General features: G+C 46.3%; 1 protein-coding gene across 6 annotated transcripts in view; it reads left to right on the top strand.

The window, feature by feature from the left end:
* Positions 1-22,947, top strand: part of LOC106602365 (lipopolysaccharide-responsive and beige-like anchor protein) — a 334,228-nt gene that overhangs the window by 128,998 nt on the left and 182,283 nt on the right. For all 6 annotated transcript variants that reach the window (XM_045716597.1, XM_045716594.1, XM_045716596.1 and 3 more), the window contains 2 exons: positions 12,004-12,068; positions 13,897-14,005. In XM_045716597.1, coding sequence (XP_045572553.1) covers positions 12,004-12,068; positions 13,897-14,005 — 174 coding nt within the window. The remainder of the gene's footprint in view (positions 1-12,003; positions 12,069-13,896; positions 14,006-22,947) is intronic.

The raw sequence follows: 22,947 nt of genomic DNA, 5'->3' as shown, positions 1-22,947 counted from the left end.
TGTTACACACACACACATGGATGAGAGACACAACTCGTACGTAATCACAAACATACTGTTCCCTTATAGGCTTGTAAGAACATACACTGCTCCTATACAGACAAGTACCCAACCAACTGCACTCACACCCCCACAGTGCAGAGACACACACACACACTCACCACCAGAGATACAGGATAATAAGTGTATCCCCGCCGGGCCTGGTTTGTTAGCAGAAGAGGGGTTTACTATTTAAAACACCAGAACAAAACAGAAAACCCAGTTGATTAATGACACCTCTCTCTCAGACCGCACTGCGCTTTTTTTTAATCTGTTTTATTTTAAAACGAAACACCACCTTTCATCTGCCTTTTTCCTCCCCTCCATCCCATTTACTTCCCATTATTCACTTCACTTGTTCTCCAAAAGGGAGGTAATCTAGAGAGATTACACATCCGTTCTGGTGTCACCGGGGCAGTGTGGATGTGGGCTAGCGGGGTGCGGGGACATTGGGGAGGGGAAGTGAACCCTAGCGGTCCTGGAGGGAGGGAGGGAGGGAGCGGAGTATAAATGACATGCTCTAATGCTCCTATTTGTCATATCTGTCAGGGTGTTGTTTAATGCTAATATAATCAAAGGCAGAATCTGGTGATTGCCGACCGAGAGAAAGAGGGCCCCTGGCCCCCAGTCCCACTGGTCTCTCTCTCTCTCTCTCTCTTTCTCTCTGTGTCTGTCTCTCTGAAGCATTATGACTTTCTCTCTCTGTGGGAAAAGGGAACGGTCCAAGATGGCGTTGATTGCTTCAGTAAATCATCCAACCAAATTCTCTCACAGCCGAAGCAAATGTAATTGTGTTGTTGTGTGGATGGGAGGAAAGGAGGAGGGAGGGGGTGTTGTGGAGTATGGTGATATGATCTACCTTGATGAGGAGAGAGAGAGCGAGAGAGAGAGAGAGAAAGAGAGAGAGAGAGAGAAAGAGAGAGAGAGAGGGACTGGGGCTCAGAGAGAGAGAGACTGGGGCTCAGAGAGAGTGAGACTGGGGCTCAGAGAGAGTGAGACTGGGGCTCAGAGAGAGAGAGAGAGAGACTGGGGCTCAGAGAGAGAGAGAGAGAGACTGGGGCTCAGAGAGAGAGAGAGAGAGACTGGGGCTCAGAGAGAGAGAGAGAACAAGATCTGTTTTTCTTCCCTGGGCTAAATTCCATCTTCCAGCCAGACTTGTGTTGTGGCGATAATGACATTTTTTCCTGTGATTTGCGTGCACCTCTGTTTCCCCTCTCTCTCTCTGACTGGGAAAGTGAGAGAAAGAAAGGCAGGGAGTGATTGATGATCTTATGTAGCCCAGCCGCAGGGCCCTCCGGCACAGGAAATGCTCTTGAACCCCACAGGAAGCGCTTCAATCGGCGGCCATCTTGAGAATGTAGACCCTAGTGAGCGAGCCCCAAGCGTTGGTCTGCGATGGGAGGAGATTGAGATGATTTTGATAGATTTTTCTCTTCTCTCTAGCCCCCCTCCTCCTCTCACTTCATCCCTCTCATCCAAGATGGCGCGATGCGATAGCTATCGTGTCTGAAATGTTTTATTAATTTCCTGAGGGGTTGAGATGGAGTGGGACCGGGGTCAGAGGTCGAGAGGCTAGGGGCCACAGAAGAGTTTTTAATCACGCCTCGTATGAGACATACAACACAGGGCCACTTCAGCCTGGCATTGAGGAGGGGATACTAAACCACAGTTTGATAGGACCCCGTCTGTAAAGAACGCTACTCCTCTACCCAATTAAAGATCCATTTGGATCCGAGATCAGAGACATTCATGTCAGAGACGTTATTGCTTCATTGCTTGGTCTCTTGTGGTTGTATTGATCAGCATATACGAACTGTGGAATAATGGTGTGGTAGTGTAGTTTCATAAACATGGCTTGTACTCTACCCAGTGACAGGTGCCCAGTGACAGGTGCCCAGTGACAGGTGCCCAGTGACAGGTGCCCAGTGACAGGTGCCCAGTGACAGGTGCCCAGTGACAGGTGCCCAGTGACAGGTGCCCAGTGACAGATCCAATCATTTCTCTCTCTAGAATGAGGTACAGCCGTGTAGATGTAGTATCCTGTACCGTAGGTCCAGTTGTTGTTTCCGAGGTTGTTGATAAAGGAAGGCATTTCATTTTGCTGTTTAATGTTTCAATTAACTCATTGGTTTTCTGGCATCCGTGGGCTTTTTAGTAAGTTGACCAGAAATGTTATTTTCATTGGGATGACAATCTAACTTTGGGTTGATGAGGAATTGCGTCCACGCTCATTGTTAGTGGACTAAAACGAGGGCTGGAAGAGAGACGGTTTAGCTCTGGTCCAGCTCCCCAAGCGGAGTATCAAGACATCCCGTTCCTGTCAGGTAATTGCTTGCGATGGATCCTTCAAAGCTGAGACTTGTTGGGTATTACGTGACTATCATCTCTGAGACTCCGTCAGTCCGAGCTCACCGCTCTCTCCGCTAGGCCTCTCTCCTCACCGACAACGCCCTTAATTCGCCATGACAGGCTCTCTCCATGACAACGAACAGTGGCCTAGCTTCTCTCTGTCACCATGTCGGATCTACAGCCTTCAAAGGTGCATCACTTAAAAAGGTTTCCATCCACAACACTGATAAATAGATAATGCTGACTCAGTTAAAAGTCTGTGTGTGTGTGTGTGTGTGTGTGTGTGTGTGTGTGTGTGTGTGTGTGTGTGTACATACATGTGCTAAGCTAGTCTCCTCTCTCCTCCACTCTCCACTCTGATAAATCATCTCATTGGATACAGGACAGTCCACTATCAGAGAGGCGTCTGTCAGATGAATCAGCCAGCAGCAGTGTCTGTGTCCTGTAGATCATGTGGTTATTGTCTGAACAGTCTGTCAGGACATCCAACCTTACAGCACTTATCACTACATCCCTCCTGTACATAGAGAGGTGGGGAAGTCAACTACCATCCTGTACATAGAGAGATGGGGGAGTCAACTACCATCCTGTACATAGAGAGGTGTGGGAGTCAACTACCATCCTGTACATAGAGAGGTGGAGGAGTCAACTACCATCCTGTACATAGAGAGGTGGAGGAGTCAACTACCATCCTGTACATAGAGAGGTGTGGAGAGAGGAGTCAACTACCATCCTGTACATAGAGAGGTGTGGAGAGAGGAGTCAACTACCATCCTGTACATAGAGAGGTGTGGAGAGAGGAGTCAACTACCATCCTGTACATAGAGAGGTGGGGGAGTCAACTACCATCCTGTACATAGAGAGGTGTGGAGAGAGGAGTCAACTACCATCCTGTACATAGAGAGGTGTGGGAGTCAACTACCATCCTGTACATAGAGAGGTGTGGAGAGAGGAGTCGACTACCATCCTGTACATAGAGAGGTGTGGAGAGAGGAGTCAACTACCATCCTGTACATAGAGAGGTGTGGGAGTCAACTACCATCCTGTACATAGAGAGGTGTGGAGAGAGGAGTCAACTACCATCCTGTACATAGAGAGGTGGAGGAGTCAACTACCATCCTGTACATAGAGAGGTGTGGAGAGAGGAGTCAACTACCATCCTGTACATAGAGAGGTGTGGAGAGAGGAGTCAACTACCATCCTGTACATAGAGAGGTGTGGAGAGAGGAGTCAACTACCATCCTGTACATAGAGAGGTGTGGAGAGAGGAGTCAACTACCATCCTGTACATAGAGAGGTGTGGAGAGAGGAGTCAACTACCATCCTGTACATAGAGAGGTGGGGGAGTCAACTACCATCCTGTACATAGAGAGATGGGGGAGTCAACTACCATCCTGTACATAGAGAGGTGGGGGAGTCAACTACCATCCTGTACATAGAGAGGTGGAGGAGTCAACTACCATCCTGTACATAGAGAGATGGGGGAGTCAACTACCATCCTGTACATAGAGAGGTGGAGGAGTCAACTACCATCCTGTACATAGAGAGGTGGGGGAGTCAACTACCATCCAGTACATAGAGAGGTGGGGGAGTCAACTACCATCCTGTACATAGAGAGGTGTGGAGAGAGGAGTCAACTACCATCCTGTACATAGAGAGGTGTGGAGAGAGGAGTCAACTACCATCCTGTACATAGAGAGGTGTGGAGAGAGGAGTCAACTACCCTCCTGTACACAGAGAGGTGGAGGAGTCAACTACCATCCTGTACATAGAGAGGTGTGGAGAGAGGAGTCAACTACCATCCTGTACATAGAGAGAGGTGGGGGAGTCAACTACCATCCTGTACATAGAGAGGTGTGGAGAGAGGAGTCAACTACCATCCTGTACATAGAGAGGTGTGGAGAGAGGAGTCAACTACCATCCTGTACATAGAGAGGTGGGGGAGTCAACTACCATCCTGTACATAGAGAGGTGGGGGATTCAACTACCATCCTGTACATAGAGAGGTGGGGGAGTCAACTACCATCCTGTACATAGAGAGGTGGGGGAGTCAACTACCATCCTGTACATAGAGAGGTGGGGGAGTCAACTACCATCCTGTACATAGAGAGGTGGGGAAGTCAACTACCATCCAGTACATAGAGAGGTGGGGGAGTCAACTACCATCCTGTACATAGAGAGGTGTGGAGAGAGGAGTCGACTACCATCCAGTACATAGAGAGGTGTGGAGAGAGGAGTCAACTACCATCCTGTACATAGAGAGGTGGGGGAGTCAACTACCATGGTGTACATTGAGAGAAGGTGGGCAGGAGTGTACAATTATTGGTAACATGATGGCATATGTACTACTGTACTCATTTACAAATGAAGTTATGTTTAGGCTTTTGTGAAAGACTGTCGGCGTAGAGGTCACTGCTAGAGCGGCAGGTAGCTGAGCGGTTAAGAACGTTGGGCCAGTAACCGAAAGGTTGTTGGTTTAAATCCCAGAGCCGACCAGGTGAAAGATCTGCTGATGTGCCCATGAGCAAGGCTCTTAATCCTAATTGCTCCTGTAAATTCCTCTGGATAAGAGTGTCTGCTAAATGACTCCAATGTAAAATCTGTGTAAGGCAGTACAATTTTCTTTCTCCAAAGAAGGAAATCATTTTCACTCCACACTTTTCTCAAAGGGTGAACCACAGTACTACATTGCACCCTGTACACAAGCTGACAAGCACAGACACTGATATGAGAACGAGAGAGAGACAAGTACATTCCGAACCCATATGAATTTGGAACCTGCAAGGTAAGATAACACTATATTAATAGTTCCTGTCAGTCTCCACTCTGCATGTCAGGTAAAAAAAAACAAAAAAACATTTGAAACAGGATTATGTTCACGTATAAATAATCCCAATTTACGCTCGCTGTTTTGCACCCCCCCCCGAGCCTGAGCAGACTCACAGTAAAACAGCCTGGTGCCAAATTAAAATCCACTCAATTTTAGGAGGTCCCCCTGGCCGCTAGGCCCCTCTTCCTGTCAGGAAGGGTCCCCCTCTGGCTGCATAGCTCACATCAGCAGGGTGCCGCAAGAATGAAGTGCCACTTGGTGTTACTCTGTTTTCACTCCTCCCAGCCAGGAGAGTACCTTTCAAAGAATGTCTAAGCCTGATATTACCCCTCTCTGACCAAACTAGAGGGGGACACTGGTGTGCCGATAGGCTACAGACCCTGGGCTGCGCCCCGTGGCACACGGTTGGGGTTTCGGGGGCTGGTGAGGGGGAGGAGAGGGGGAGGAAAAATAACACTTTGATGGCACTGATCTTGAACCTTGTGTGTGTGTTTGGCTACGCGGCGGGGTGTTTGCTCCGGCTGTGAAGAGTAATGGGGAAAGTATTCGGCCCCGGAGTTTCAGAGCATTCCTCCTCCACGTCTTTCACCTTCCCCCACGTCCCCTGGTCCCTAAACAGCTCATACTACATGGCTACGCTCTTGATCCATTAAGAAGTCAGCAGAAAGGGCTAGAAACGCAACCAGTGGACATCTGTGAATACTTGTTTGGTCTAGTCATTGATTGATTGATTGATTGGTTGATTGTCTTAAATTGTATTGGAAAAAAAGATGCACTGGGTACAACCCCAAATTAAATTAACTTGTTTCCAACGTGGCCCCCAATGGAATACACACAATATGGACAAAACGCAAGAAAACAACAGTAATCCCTACAGTACAAAACAGCCCCATACAACACCATACAGCATAGAATAAATCAATACATAGCTATCAGTACAACTTTGCTCTTAACCACCCTACCTTGTTATATGTACGTACCACCTTGTTTATAGCCCACTTTGTAATCCAAGTCAGATTACACTGTCTGAAAATAACTTTCCGATGTCTGCATTGATCACAAACAGAAGACTAAGTGAGAAAGTCCACCACAGACAGACATCTCCAGGTTGTTTTCACCAGCGGGTCATTAAGAGTCGTAGTCCTCTAGATCTCAGGTCAGAGAGTATTGATCTTGTAGCCATAGTGATGCCGTGCTCCGGGCACGCGGGGGGTTAAACTCCAAGTCCTGCCGCTCTCTATTTTCAGCCTAGAGGTTAAGGGTCAGGGGTCGGGAGAAGCCAAGTGCTCCAGGGAAGAAAGTCAATGTCTGCTGATCTGCCCATTGACTAGAGGAGAGGTGTCCATCTGTTAAACAGGTCAACTCTGGAAGGGTAGGATCACTGGAGCTCTGACAATGAATGATATTATCAGCTATTACACTGGATTAGTGCAGGTTTATTGTTGGATTCTGAGAACATCGTTTAGCATTGATAATGTTTTGGGGTGAGTTCAAACTCGTGTTTGCTTGAATGTTTTATCCTAGAAATGACCTTTCCACTATTCTCAATCGCCACCATTAAATACTAATCACTCCTCAACCCAGATCGTTATTTCATCTAGGCTTTTCTGCAAGATAAATATTAGTCTTTTTTTAGGTGTGAATGTGATCACACAAACACGGAAGCAAGCCATTTTTTGAGAGATGTTTTCCTTAAACACGGATAGCATCTGAGAACTCGCATGTGGGGTTGTTGAGTGTTGAGGAAGTCACATCCGCAATTAGACTTTGTCTACACTCGCTGTCACAAGTCCTTTTGATACGGCGACCAGATGAGGAAATGAACTCGTCAACTTCCTTATCCTTCAGCAACTGGTGATAGGTGGAATGAGCATTCAACTGTTGACTCTGAAATGAATACATCTTGTTTGCACAATGTCTTTGATCTCTCATCGTAGACCAAGCTTATCAATTAGGAATGTTTTTTTAAGTTTGCAAGTCAAAGACATTTGGATACAAATTAAAAATATTCTGTCATTTCACAAACATTTATGTTTCATTATTCTGAACGGCTTCTGTGTAACCGTCTTATCGCCGCGTGGTTTAAAGGGTTAACCACCAATGTCACGTCATATCTACTAGTATCATCTACTATAAATGCACGTTTCTGTGGCTTACTGACCCAGTTTCTTATTCTGCCTTTTTCATTCTTAAATGTGAAACAACAATGAATTAGTTCTGTTCCTCTGTCAGCCCTTAACAGGAGAGCATGGCGTGTTATGTCTAACACTTCTCGTAGTGACTGTACGCCACGATGTAATTCCGTTTCCTCCACTGATCAGAGAGACACAGTAGTGATGCTTTGTTTATATTTGTACATTTTCTAAGGCCTAGCTATAAAAACCAGACTACTCGGCGTCCCAAGTAGCAGCCTATTCCCTAAATTGTGCACCGTAGGCCCTGGTAAAAAGTCAAAAGTAGTGCACTAAATAGGGAATAGGGTTCCATTTAGGACACAACTCTACTGGGCTTATTTTTGTTCTCCTTCCGAAGCTGAAAGGAAACACACAGTACACACTTAGCGCTTACGACGAGTCGTGCTCCCTTTGTCTCCTGTAAAGTCATATTCCCAAGCCCCTTTACAAAACTAACAAATACTTGTGATTATGACTGATGGGACTGAAACACACAAGCGACTTGTTTATTTTTGGTGAGGAGAACCCAGCCTGTTTTTTTGGAGGGTGTGGTGTTGTGGCCGGGCTTGACTTTTCAAAGAGGAGTTTGTGGGGAAGTGTGTGTTTTGTCACTAGTTGTGGAGTTTAAACCTTCATTATGGATCATCAGTAGTAATGAGGAAGTGCGTGTGTAGACTTATTGCCATGGCGTCATCAGAGATAAACCAAACATAGTATTTGGTTTGAATGGAGCTTTGCTTTTAATTCTTACATTGGGGAAACACACACACGCTGGGTTATTCTCCAACATCAGGATCACATTGACTGGTGGTCGTGCCGATGAAACAGGACCAGGGGTAGAACATCTTGTCAGGTCAGAGGTGAGAGGTCACAAATGGCTGCTTGTATCCTCTCATCAGGGTAAGGATGGGGTTATGGAATGGCTCTTATTACAGCCATAAAAGCCTGACCGCACTGACCAGGGCAGCCAGAGAAATCCATACCCCATCACAGAGCTGTCTGATAGATAGCCTCCCGTTTGTCACCATGAGGTGTGTGTGACCCCTCTGATTAGGGCCATAACCTTTTTTAATTCAACAATAGTGTCATTTTCTGTCTCATAACGGGGACATTAGTCTTGTTCATATGACCTTGGCGTGCCTGTTCAGAATGGATCTGTTCAGAATGGATCTGTTCAGAATGCCTCGTGGGGATCTGTGGTAATGTGAAGTGGGATGGTTAATCACAAGTACTTGGAAAAATACTTGTAACTTCTGCACCATGCCATTGTACTGTAAATAGATTTAATTTTCACACCTGCAGAGCTTACATCAAAAGAAGCTGTGTCCATGATGAGCTCTGTTTTGGAACATATCAAACAAGATCCCTTCAGTCACTAGAACAGTCCAGAAGAATCCAGAGGGCAGCAATAAGGAAACTCCCCGGTCTCAGGAGACTACGTCTCCTTTCTCCTTCTTCCTTGTTGTTCCTGAGAGCAGAGCCAGACCTGTTTATGTCTGCACTTCCTGTGGTGTTTATTTCAGGCCCGGTAGGACGGCATGGCGCAGCGCTGCATAGCATAACATAGAGTAGCGTTGCGTGTCCCCCACTGCTTGCAGGGCAGGCCTGCCGAGGCTCATGGCTATCGTCATTCAGCCTGCCGAGGCCCATTGGCCTGGGTCATGTTCTTTAGGGCAAGCAACGGAAAACGTTTTCAAATGTTTTTCAACAGAAAGCAAAAATGAGTGGCTCTTATTGGATAAGTCTAGGTTGTCCCTCCCCATTTGGTGCTCAAAACAGGGCTCACTGTCAAACTCACTGTTTCTACTACCCTCACAGACACACTGGTCTATTCCCTCTGTGCACACTTTATTATGACTGTGTAGTCAATGCCAGTATGGCCTAACGGGACACAAAACACTGCTGAATTGTGGTTAAATGATCCAAGTCTGTTATCCCACTAATCTACAGTTGGTTACAGGCTGGTTGAGGATGTGCAGGCATTGGGACAGAATGGTTTCTGTTCTGCCTGGGTGTGATTGGTTCTGATGCCTTTTCATTTGTCATGTTATCAAGGTGGAAAACCTGTGGCGCTGTTGAAAATGATCATGCGTGCACGTACAAACACACATGCTTATGTGTCGTACACACACTTGTCTACACACACACACACACACCCACACACACACACACACACACACAAACGTCTGATTTGGTATTAGAAGCAAATGAGCTCTCTCTCTCTTCTGTAGCTTTGTCTGTCGTCTATCTTCAGCCCCCATGGCTCTGTTTACCAAGGTCGTCTACACACATGAACACCCAGCTTCCAGCTCCCTCTATCAGTTGAAGAGATGATGACAGCAGAGTTAAATACACTGACCACTGTCCTGTCACACACACACACACACACACACACACCGTAGCCCTCCCTCCACTTGTTAACACAGTTGGACCTTGTTTGTTTTGGTTACAGTGTATCTGTTCTCTGTTTTCACTACTAGTCAAATAGTGTTAGATATACAGTATATCACTGTGTGTGTAAAATAAGATTTTGGGGGTCAGGGTTTGTTTACTGCCACAGGAAATAACTAGTGATTAGACATGAATTATTAAACCAAGTCCATTACTGACCCACCATACAGACACGTCCTGACAATGTGGCATGTTGAAGTTGTGGCAGGTTTTATCAGGGCATTAGCTCTTTAACGTGAGGTTGAATGTTTTCTATCCGTATCCCCAAGAAAGGGGAAGGAGAGAGAGGGAGCTCGGTCTAAACGTCCGACCGACATGCCCAGGTCCTTGTTGTTTTATTATTCTTTTGACGGTTGCGTTGAGAAGGTGTTGAAAGATTGAACCGAACATGAAAGACGACGACCGTCAAGTTTCCTTTCCTGACGAAATTGCCGATTTAAACTCACTCAAGGCCGCCTTCGCGTTTCAGCTGCGGTTTATTGAATTGTTTAGACTGACACCTTTGACCATAACACTGCTCAAAGGGAGGAAATGTGTGAGTTATATCATGATAAATGCCTTCACTTCCCTTCTCCTTCCTCTCCTCCAGCTAGCTGACTGCCTGAAACAGCAGCTCTTCTATAGGGCTGCTATGTATACCAGCTGACTGCTCCTTGTTCAGACTCACTCAACAGAATATTATACAGACATAATTGGTGCTGAGGGTGGAAGGGGCAAAATGAATCTTTATTTCTCTTTCTCACTGTTCCTTCATTTACCCCTCTGTCCATCCACAGTGACTTCTGCACCATGCCATTGTACTGTAAATAGATTTCATTTTCACACATGGTTTCTTCCCTGTGGCTCAGTTGGTAGAGCATGGTGTTTGCAACGCCAGCATGGTGTGTGCAACGCCAGGGTTGTGGGTTCGATTCCCACGGGGGGCCAGTACAAAACAAAAAAAAATGTATGAAATGTATGCATTCACTACTGTAAGTCGCTCTGGATAAGAGCGTCTGCTAAATTACTAAAATGTAAATGGTGACTTATGTGTAAAGTAATGTGTATAGAGTAACAGTATGTGGTTTTTGTGTTGTTGCTAATGTTCCAGTATGTGGTTTCTGTGTTGTTGCTAATGTCCCCGTATGTGGTTTCTGTGTTGTTGCTAATGTCCCCGTATGTGGTTTCTGTATTGTTGCTAATGTCCCCGTATGTGGTTTCTGTGTTGTTGCTAATGTCCCCGTATGTGGTTTCTGTGTTGTTGCTAATGTCCCCGTATGTGGTTTCTGTGTTGTTGCTAATGTCCTAGTATGGTGTTTCTGTGTTGTTGCTAATGTCCCAGTATGCGGTTTCTGTGTTGTTGCTAATGTCCTAGTATGGTGTTTCTGTGTTGTTGCTAATGTCCTAGTATGGTGTTTCTGTGTTGTTGCTAATGTCCCCGTATGTGGTTTTTGTGTTGTTGCTAATGTCCCCGTATGTGGTTTTTGTGTTGTTGCTAATGTCCCCGTATGTGGTTTCTGTGTTGTTGCTAATGTCCCAGTATGCGGTTTCTGTGTTGTTGCTAATGTCCCCGTATGTGGTTTCTGTATTGTTGCTAATGTCCCAGTATGGGGTTTCTGTATTGTTGCTAATGTCCCAGTATGCGGTTTCTGTATTGTTGCTAATGTCCCAGTATGCGGTTTCTGTATTGTTGCTAATGTCCCCGTATGTGGTTTTTGTGTTGTTGCTAATGTCCCCGTATGTGGTTTCTGTATTGTTGCTAATGTCCCCGTATGCGGTTTCTACGGTGTTGCTAATGTCCCTGTATGCGGTTTCTACGGTGTTGCTAATGTCCCCTTATGTGGTTTCTGTATTGTTGCTAATGTCCCTGTATGCGGTTTCTACGGTGTTGCTAATGTCCCCTTATGTGGTTTCTGTATTGTTGCTAATGTCCCTGTATGCGGTTTCTACGGTGTTGCTAATGTCCCCTTATGTGGTTTCTGTATTGTTGCTAATGTCCCTGTATGTGGTTTCTACGGTGTTGCTAATGTCCCTGTATGCGGTTTCTACGGTGTTGCTAATGTCCCAGTATGTGGTTTCTGTATTGTTGCTAATGTCCCTGTATGTGGTTTCTGTGTTGTTGCTAATGTCCCAGTATGTGGTTTCTGTATTGTTGCTAATGTCCCAGTGTTTGTGTTTCAGGAGTGGCAGAACTCTATCCAGAAGAACGCAGGCTTGGCCTTCATCGAGCTGGTCAACGAGGGCAGGTACGTTTTCTGACACGCACGCGGACACACACCGTCCAACCCACTCCGACCATCACCACTTCATTATGTCCCACTCTGGCCGATCCATAGCGCGGCCCCTGGCCCTCGAGGCTCCAGGCCCTCACGGTCACCATTAGGGCCTCTATTGAAGAGAAAAATCCATACTAGAGTAAAGAGGATCTGTGGAACTGAGGGGCCCTATAGAGTTCAAGGCTCTGTCAATACCTGCCTGTCCCGGAGGGAGGGGCTGACGGAGGATGGGTGACAGGGGTGACTGCAATCCCTGACTCCTCGTAACGCTTGGGAAATCTCCCATCTTCCTTGTCCCTCTCCATGTCCCTTCTGCTGTCCGTACTATCCAGGATCAGCATTCCCATATCACTCCTGGGACCAAACAACTCCCATCAATTCGGAGTTAGAGGTCCGGGATTTAAATTAACGATCCCCCGGGCTGGAGAATTACCGAACGCTAATCTAGGATAATGTTAATGCATCCACTGATGGACTTCCTCAAACACACACACACAAGTAGTAAGAGGAGGAGGAGGAGGCAAAGGAGGAGGAGAGAATCGGAGAGAGAGGAAGAAGAGGAGGGAAGGAGTAGGATAGAGGAGGAAGAAAAGTGGAAGGATTAGAGGATGAGGAGGTTGTAATCCACTCCAGAGAGGCTGCTTTGTAATCTGGAACTGGGTCTCAGTGAAAGCCTGTTGATTTGCAATGGGGGCTGTAATACTATACCCCATCAACTCCCTGCTTAGAAGTGTGTGTGTGAGAGGTTTGTGTGTCTGTGCAAGTGTGCGCACGTACTATATTTGTGTGTGTGCGTGCCTGCCTGCCTGCCTGCCTGCCTGCCTGCCTGCGTGTGTGAAAGAGTGTAGAGTAAGGCGTCATAAAGAGAGTGTTGAGGTTATTGATGGCTGGGCCGGGGGTTGGAGAGGCTACAGAGGCCCAGGCACCTCCGCTCCCCCGCTGCCCTGCTCTGAAACAGCAGGCTTGGGTTACAGGCCCCAGGCCCGGCCTCTAGCCTGTTATTGTTCCACTTTGCACAGGCCTGACCTCTGGGACCAGTGAGTGCCCTCTCTGGCCCCTATACGCACACACACACACACACACACACACACACACACACACACACACACACACACACACACACACATGAATGTTTTATTAGCTTAGATAAGAGGAAGGGGGTGGATTGGCTACATATGTAGTAACAGGAGCAAAGGTTCCCCCTGTGTCAGATGCATATCATTAACAAATCAATTAGCGCATGTTAGGTCCCAGTTAAAGGGATTTCGTGTGTGTGTGTCTTGTCCTAATCACATTTCCTGCTCATTTTGCGTGCTTCATTTTCCTCTTTTTATTTATGTTATAGGGTTATTAAAGGGGAGGTCTTCAATTTTATGGATGTTATACGGTTATTAAAGGGGAGGTCTTCCATTTTATGGATGTTATACGGTTATTAAAGGGGAGGTCGTCCATTTTATGGATGTTATACGGTTATTAAAGGGGAGGTCTTCCATGTTCAGGGACTGCAGTACTCATATTGTAGCACATTGTGAGAGCTTGTTTGTGCAGTTTTTAATGGCGTATGAAAACCTGATTGAACAGGTTTCAAACTATCACCTATTAGTCAATTAATTCACTTTGTTTGAACACTTACTAAATAATAATCTTTTTTTGTATGTCTTCCACCAGTTTTATTACATCTTAATCCAAACATAATTCAATTATTCAAATCAGTAATCATTTTTTACCACAGATTACAAATTGATACAGTTCTGTTGGTGTGAAATGTCTTCCTTCCTCTGTCCTTCCTCTCTCTCAGGCTACTGAGCCACACCATGAAGGACCACCTGGTGCGGGTGGCCAATGAGGCTGAGTTCATCCTGAGCCGACAGAGAACCGAGGACATCCACAAACACGCTGAGTTTGAGGTAAAATACAGTCTGGACCAGGAAACTGGTTAACATGAAACTAGCACATTAAATTCAAAATGGAGTCCAGATTTAAGCTCGGGTGAATGATTGAGGAGAATAGACTAGGCAGCTGGTAAACAAGAGAACATACTTGATCCCAAATGGCTCCTGACATAATTTAGGAATTTGAAATTACCCAGGCTGGTACAGGTAGCCAGCAAACAGGAAAATCCATTCAATCCAAAATGGAGTCCTGATTTTAGCTTGAGGGGGAGAATGACTTGAAGAGAAAAACTTATAACCGATAACTTCCAACCCCTTTCCTGACCCTCGTATCTTGGAACAGAAACATAGTCCTCATTTATTCATCCTTTCCATGTCTTTTTGTGAGAGCAGCAGGAGTCTGAGCCCACTGGGCAGTCAAGTATATTTGTAGCTTTAAGCAGATCCCATTAAGCTGAGGTTGATAGGATAGGTTGATAGTTTCATATTTTCATGTTCTGTCTGGCCATATTGAACAAAAACAGCTCAGAATGTAACACCCAGCCAGGGGGTATAAAGTCCTCTATACACACACACACACACATACACACACACACGGTTGTCTGTCAAGTCATTACAGACCTGTCATAGCAACCTAGAGAACAAATGTTGTCTTTTCAAAGACAATCCCAACACGTATAATAACATCTTACACGGGAGTGGCCGGCTGTAGTTTACGTTTGGCACGGCATCCCAGCCAAACAGCCTCCATGTTAATTCATCCCCGCACCTCCCGGCCTAGCGCCAACCTCCCGGCCTAGTGCCAGCCTCCACCCTCCTCCTTCATCCCTCTCTCCTTCTCTGTCTCCGTCCTGATCTCTCTGTTATACTCCCGCTGGGAGTGTATTTCCACAGTGACAGGAATACAGCATCCTTCCCTCCCTCTCCATCACTCCCTTTATTCCTCCCTCCTTTCTCAAGACCCTGGCAGTACTTAAACCTGCAGACAGCCCACAGAGCTGCTGGTCTGAAGGGCCGACTGTCTCAACCCCCCCCGTCCCTCCACCCTCACTCGCCCCCTTACCGTAGTTGTAAAATGTTATGCTTTCTTTAAGGTTCAAGGCAGGGTCTCCTGCAAATTGTTGAGGGGGGTGGAAAGGAAAGCATGTCCGTGGTTTGCCTCAGGTTGGTTGGTTGCCTCGGTTCGTTTGAATGTTTGCTCCCATGTTCTTCTAGCCTGTGTCCCAAATAGCACCCTATTCCCTATCTAGTGCACTACTTTTGACCAGGGCCCATAGAGGGAATGTGGTGTGATTTGGGATGCAGACCCTAGTAGAGTCTGCATATCTATCTCACTGGCAACAGCAGTACACACTGTCCACCTCCTTTCCACCCACCGGACACACACACCGGCCTCACCCTGTCAATCATTTCCTCGGGAGGTGTGTTCTGATTCGACCAGTCGTCCAATCATCGTTAGTGCGGGGCAGGCAGACCCGGGTGTTTATGCAGATTTCTGACGCGTGACACACACAGCCTATTTGATGAGGCTAACACTCCACAGACAGGGCGTGTGTGTGTGTGTGTCAGACAGCTGTGTGAACAACGGCAAGTTAGAGGTGTGGAGAGGAGGAGGAGGGGCCTGAGGCACAGCACAGACAGTTTGGCAGCTCCATAAGAACACAGCACAGGGCTCACAAACTAGCCTCTTCCTCCCTCTGCCCTGAGGTTATGAACAGGAGTGGTGTCTGCGTCCATGTCCCCATCACTCCCCATTTCCTCCCTCAAACTCACCATGATTAGGCCATGTTATGTTCTCTCAGCCGAGCGAGGGCCAGGATATGTCTGCACCGATGGAAATATGCACGCACGCACACACACGCACGCACCAGGGGCTGTCCCCAGCTCTCCAATTCTATCTAATTGGCCCAAGTAGTGTAGCTGATGTTCCTGTCCGCATCACTAGTCCCCCTCATCCTATCATCTGTCTCCCTCTGGCACTGAGAAGTCCTACAGGAGGAAACATCCTTAGACTGGATCCTGCTCTGATATACTGTAATGAAAGCAAAAGGAACATTGTGTCGTTACATTGGACCTATTTTTCCCACATCGTCCTACAAGAGGGCCTAGTTAGTGTCCCCGTTTTCTCTCCATATCGTCTTCCAAACAGGCCCAGTATAGTTGTTTTTCTGGTTACGTGTGTGTGTGTGTGTGTGTGTGTGTGTGTGTGTGTGTGTGGGGGGGTAGTCTTGGACAGTACCGTTGAGTTACAGAATGAGGATGTGCCTGACAAGCCTCAGACAGCCAAGGACATCATTGTTTCCTGTTCCTGTATTATTTAGTAGCTACAGTCCCAGGTTGTCTCCAGTAAAACCGCAGCGGTGGAGAAAGAATACATTTTAACAGGCTGAAATCTCATTCTATTCTGTTAGGGAGATGGTATTTGTGTTCTTGTAAATCGGTGTGATTCCACTCATTAACCCCTAATGGATTTAGTATTGGGTACATGTGTACCGCAGCTTGTTTGTCTGTTTCTTTTGTGAAAGCCATTCGATTGTGAGTCTCTGTCCCACGCACCGTCTGCAGGGACCTATTTCACTACGCAACCCACATATCGCACAAAGTGTTAGAACTCTGTTGTACTTATTAAAATCCTTTTTTTTTTCTTCACCATGCTTCCTCTCAACCCATGCAACTGTAATCAGATACCCACTAACCACCATAGCCAACTGTTAACTCTCTTTGTTAAAGACTGTTGTTTAGTATTTTCTCTCTGTTCGCTCCCCTCACCCCACCCCCTACAGTATAGCCAATCAACTTTAATCAGATACCCACCATAGCCAGGGCCAAATCCATGTTTCACAATTGAATTCCCCACTTAAATGTAGCCGCTCCTCTGTGACCTCTGAAAGAAGTGAGGCCCTGATAAGTGCAACCACTGATATTGCCGTATTGATTTTCCTCCATTCCGGCTCTGGCTTGAGCCCTCCTCGAGCCATCAGCTTCATGGTTTCATTTTGCACCGCCACCATAAAAATAACAGCCCCAATGAAACATGCCCCAGGGGAAAACAGTTTTCCTCTCTGTCTTCAATTTTTTTTTAAATCAGTGTTTGTTCACCTGCTTCTCAGGTTTACTGTTGGGAGACAGAAATAGAAACATGTTCGGGTATGGCCGAGTGCATAAAGTAGGTGATTTGGTTGTGCCGTGACTGCCACACCCGTCACTGTTTTAGTTAGAAAGGATCTTACTGCTGAAATGAATTGCACCTTTTGTGTGTTTCCTGTTGACTATCACTTGGGGAGCAGAGTAGTCCTTCTACACCCTGACAGGGGACTAGGTCCTTTGGCTGTGGCGCTCTACCACTACAGACACAGACCGTGAAGGAAGCGGCAGCCACCAGGAAGGTGAATTATTCAATAGATAAAAACAAATTTATGTTTGCTCCCTGTCAGAGTTCATATCCACGGGAAGGATGTGATGGAGGAGCCGCGTGATTTAGACACCCTTTGCTTTGGAGACTCGTAACATATGCTCTCTCTCTCTTTCTCTTTCTCGCTCTCTCTCGCTCTCTTTCCCTCTCTCGCTCTCGCTCTCTCTTTCTTTCTCTCTCTCTCTCCCCCTCCATCCTTCTTCCTCTTTCTCTCTCTCTCTGAATTGAGTTATCTTTGGCCTGGAGAGTAAGTTATTATAGCGGGTTGAGGGTGACAGAGATGAAGATAACTGGAGGGGGAAATCCAATTACCTTTTAGTGTTCTCTATCTAATGGGATCCTTAACGTGGAAGAGATCTGCAGATCGCATGGCCACGGCCCTCCTGCTACGATGAGAGAGAGAGTTTTTTTTTACAGCATCCTTTCATTAAGGATGAAATGTGGTGGGTTGCGGGGCCACGAGAGCAGAGGAGGTCAGAGATACGGAAGACACAGATCATTTATTTTATCTCCCTCTTTCTGTTGCACTCTTTCTTTTTTATACCCCAAGGTTGATTCTTTAAGAGTGAGGAAGACCCAGGACGTTTCTTTGATCCCCCCTCTCCTTCGTTCTCTCTCTCTCTCCAACTTTCTTTTTTTTTATACCCAGTCGTTGATTCATCCCCCAGCCGCTGCAATATACGACTAATTGAATTGACTCTCTCTCTAGATGCTATAAAAGCCGGGCGATCCAGCTAGCGATATCTCCGTAATTAGCGACTTAGCGTCATTGTCCCCCTCTGTCTGGCTTGTAAGGCGATCCCTCTCTTCTCCTCTCGCCTCAGAGTTAATGACATTAACATTGAGCTGATGCTCATTATATTCCATCATGACAGCGTCGTTAGCACAACGCCCCCACACAGTGGACTGAGCTTACTCTTCCTCACAGATCACAGATCACAGCCATGGACAGGACACACACAAAGAATTGACTGCACACTTAACGTTTGAATCGCCATGGAACGGAGGGCGACACAATTTACATTTTGAAGTGAAACAGAATGAACACGTGACAGTTAAACATTTTCGCTATTTATTACACACAAAACAAAGCCAACCGCCTATGCTTCGGTACTATAATGTAACCTGCTGTAAAGGAAAAAGCTGGTCAAGAACAAGCACTGCCGTTTATAGAGTGCTTGGACCAAATGTGGTTATCTTCATAGGTCTATAAACCATCTGTTTCAGTGTGAGAGAATTCCACAACAAACTGTTTCAATGTCAGAGGATAGGTCGTGACCCCAATCTTCCATAGCGTCTAGAAGAGCCCCCTGCAGGTCACCACTCTGGCTGTAGCCCGACAGGCGTCAGGTGCCACCACCTGACACATTGTTTACAACGTATCAACACACAACACTCACCGCTCTGACCGACAGTCGTCACCTGTCTTAAGGCGGTCACAGCGGTGAGTTCTAGGTGACAGCTATAGAGCTGGGAGTACAGCCATCTCACTATGGTGCTGGTGAGACCCTCTGGGTAATGACAGGGAGGCTTGTTAACGGTTGCTGGAGTCATTTATTAGTGGGATTCGTTTGGGATTCAGTAGTTTGATTCGTATATTATGACAGGATAAAGCAAGTAGATTCAACTTACCCAGCAGTGTTCTATATCTCTGTCTACCTCCTCCCTCAGAGAGAGAGAGAGTACTTACCCAGCAGTGTTCTATATCTCTGTCTACCTCCTCCCTCAGAGAGAGAGTACTTACCCAGCAGTATTCTATATCTCTGTCTACCTCTACCCTCAGAGAGAGAGAGTACTTACCCAGCAGTATTCTATATCTCTGTCTATCTCCTCCCTCAGAGAGAGTACTTACCCAGCAGTATTCTATATCTCTGTCTACCTCTACCCTCAGAGAGAGTACTTACCCAGCAGTATTCTATATCTCTGTCTATCTCCTCCCTCAGAGAGAGTACTTACCCAGCAGTGTTCTATATCTCTGTCTACCTCTACCCTCAGAGAGAGTACTTACCCAGCAGTATTCTATATCTCCGTCTACCTCTACCCTCAGAGAGAGTACTTACCCAGCAGTGTTCTATATCTCTGTCTACCTCTACACTCAGAGAGAGTACTTACCCAGCAGTGTTCTATATCTCTGTCTACCTCTACCCTCAGAGAGAGTACTTACCCAGCAGTGTTCTATATCTCTGTCTACCTCTACCCTCAGAGAGAGAGAGAGAGAGTACTTACCCAGCAGTATTCTATATCTCTGTCTACCTCTACCCTCAGAGAGAGTACTTACCCAGCAGTATTCTATATCTCTGTCTATCTCCTCCCTCAGAGAGAGTACTTACCCAGCAGTATTCTATATCTCTGTCTACCTCCTCCCTCAGAGAGAGTACTTACCCAGCAGTATTCTATATCTCTGTCTACCTCTTCCCTCAGAGAGAGTACTTACCCAGCAGTATTCTATATCTCTGTCTACCTCTTCCCTCAGAGAGAGTACTTACCCAGCAGTGTTCTATATCTCTGTCTACCTCTACCCTCAGAGAGAGTACTTACCCAGCAGTATTCTATATCTCTGTCTACCTCTACCCTCAGAGAGAGTACTTACCCAGCAGTGTTCTATATCTCTGTCTACCTCTACACTCAGAGAGAGTACTTACCCAGCAGTGTTCTATATCTCTGTCTACCTCTACCCTCAGAGAGAGTACTTACCCAGCAGTGTTCTATATCTCTGTCTACCTCTACCCTCAGAGAGAGAGAGAGAGAGAGTACTTACCCAGCAGTATTCTATATCTCTGTCTACCTCTACCCTCAGAGAGAGTACTTACCCAGCAGTGTTCTATATCTCTGTCTACCTCTACCCTCAGAGAGAGTACTTACCCAGCAGTATTCTATATCTCTGTCTATCTCCTCCCTCAGAGAGAGTACTTACCCAGCAGTATTCTATATCTCTCTCTACCTCCTCCCTCAGAGAGAGTACTTACCCAGCAGTATTCTATATCTCTGTCTACCGCTTCCCTCAGAGAGAGTACTTACCCAGCAGTATTCTATATCTCTGTCTACCTCTACCCTCAGAGAGAGTACTTACCCAGCAGTGTTCTATATCTCTGTCTACCTCTACACTCAGAGAGAGTACTTACCCAGCAGTGTTCTATATCTCTGTCTACCTCTACCCTCAGAGAGAGTACTTACCCAGCAGTGTTCTATATCTCTGTCTACCTCTACCCTCAGAGAGAGAGAGAGAGAGAGAGAGAGAGAGTACTTACCCAGCAGTATTCTATATCTCTGTCTACCTCTACCCTCAGAGAGAGTACTTACCCAGCAGTGTTCTATATCTCTGTCTACCTCTACACTCAGAGAGAGTACTTACCCAGCAGTGTTCTATATCTCTGTCTACCTCTACCCTCAGAGAGAGTACTTACCCAGCAGTGTTCTATATCTCTGTCTACCTCTACCCTCAGAGAGAGAGAGAGAGAGTACTTACCCAGCAGTATTCTATATCTCTGTCTACCTCTACCCTCAGAGAGAGTACTTACCCAGCAGTGTTCTATATCTCTGTCTACCTCTACCCTCAGAGAGAGTACTTACCCAGCAGTATTCTATATCTCTGTCTATCTCCTCCCTCAGAGAGAGTACTTACCCAGCAGTATTCTATATCTCTGTCTACCTCCTCCCTCAGAGAGAGTACTTACCCAGCAGTATTCTATATCTCTGTCTACCTCTTCCCTCAGAGAGAGTACTTACCCAGCAGTATTCTATATCTCTGTCTACCTCTACCCTCAGAGAGAGTACTTACCCAGTAGTGTTCTATATCTCTGTCTACCTCTACACTCAGAGAGAGTACTTACCCAGCAGTGTTCTATATCTCTGTCTACCTCTACCCTCAGAGAGAGTACTTACCCAGCAGTGTTCTATATCTCTGTCTACCTCTACCCTCAGAGAGAGAGAGAGAGAGAGAGTACTTACCCAGCAGTATTCTATATCTCTGTCTACCTCTACCCTCAGAGAGAGTACTTACCCAGCAGTGTTCTATATCTCTGTCTACCTCTACCCTCAGAGAGAGAGAGAGAGAGAGAGTACTTACCCAGCAGTATTCTATATCTCTGTCTACCTCTACCCTCAGAGAGAGAGAGAGAGTACTTACCCAGCAGTATTCTATATCTCTGTCTATCTCCTCCCTCAGAGAGAGAGTACTTACCCAGCAGTATTCTATATCTCTGTCTATCTCCTCCCTCAGAGAGAGTACTTACCCAGCAGTATTCTATATCTCTGTCTACCTCTACACTCAGAGAGAGTACTTACCCAGCAGTATTCTATATCTCTGTCTACTTTTACCCTCAGAGAGAGAGAGAGTACTTACCCAGCAGTATTCTATATCTCTGTCTACCTCTACCCTCAGAGAGAGAGAGAGAGAGTACTTACCCAGCAGTATTCTATATCTCTGTCTACCTCTACCCTCAGAGAGAGTACTTACCCAGCAGTGTTCTATATCTCTGTCTACCTCTACCCTCAGAGAGAGTACTTACCCAGCAGTATTCTATATCTCTGTCTATCTCCTCCCTCAGAGAGAGTACTTACCCAGCAGTATTCTATATCTCTGTCTACCTCCTCCCTCAGAGAGAGTACTTACCCAGCAGTATTCTATATCTCTGTCTACCTCTACCCTCAGAGAGAGTACTTACCCAGCAGTGTTCTATATCTCTGTCTACCTCTACACTCAGAGAGAGTACTTACCCAGCAGTGTTCTATATCTCTGTCTACCTCTACCCTCAGAGAGAGTACTTACCCAGCAGTGTTCTATATCTCTGTCTACCTCTACCCTCAGAGAGAGAGAGAGAGAGAGAGAGAGTACTTACCCAGCAGTATTCTATATCTCTGTCTACCTCTACCCTCAGAGAGAGTACTTACCCAGCAGTATTCTATATCTCTGTCTATCTCCTCCCTCAGAGAGAGTACTTACCCAGCAGTATTCTATATCTCTGTCTACCTCCTCCCTCAGAGAGAGTACTTACCCAGCAGTATTCTATATCTCTGTCTACCTCTACCCTCAGAGAGAGTACTTACTCAGCAGTATTCTATATCTCTGTCTACCTCCTCCCTCAGAGAGAGTACTTACCCAGCAGTATTCTATATCTCTGTCTACCTCTACCCTCAGAGAGAGTACTTACCCAGCAGTATTCTATATCTCTGTCTACCTCTACCCTCAGAGAGAGAGAGAGAGTACTTACCCAGCAGTATTCTATATCTCTGTCTATCTCCTCCCTCAGAGAGAGAGTACTTACCCAGCAGTATTCTATATCTCTGTCTATCTCCTCCCTCAGAGAGAGTACTTACCCAGCAGTATTCTATATCTCTGTCTACCTCTACACTCAGAGAGAGTACTTACCCAGCAGTATTCTATATCTCTGTCTACTTTTACCCTCAGAGAGAGAGAGAGTACTTACCCAGCAGTATTCTATATCTCTGTCTACCTCTACACTCAGAGAGAGAGAGTACTTACCCGGGAGGGGGGAGAGAGACTGGTATCCCAGTGTCTGGCTCTTCTCTGTGTGTAATTAAGTCC

Source organism: Salmo salar, chromosome ssa04, assembly GCF_905237065.1.
Source record: "Salmo salar chromosome ssa04, Ssal_v3.1, whole genome shotgun sequence".
NCBI lineage: Eukaryota > Metazoa > Chordata > Actinopteri > Salmoniformes > Salmonidae > Salmo > Salmo salar.
Note: the sequence above shows the minus strand (reverse complement) of the source record. Positions and strands in the feature narration are given on the sequence as shown.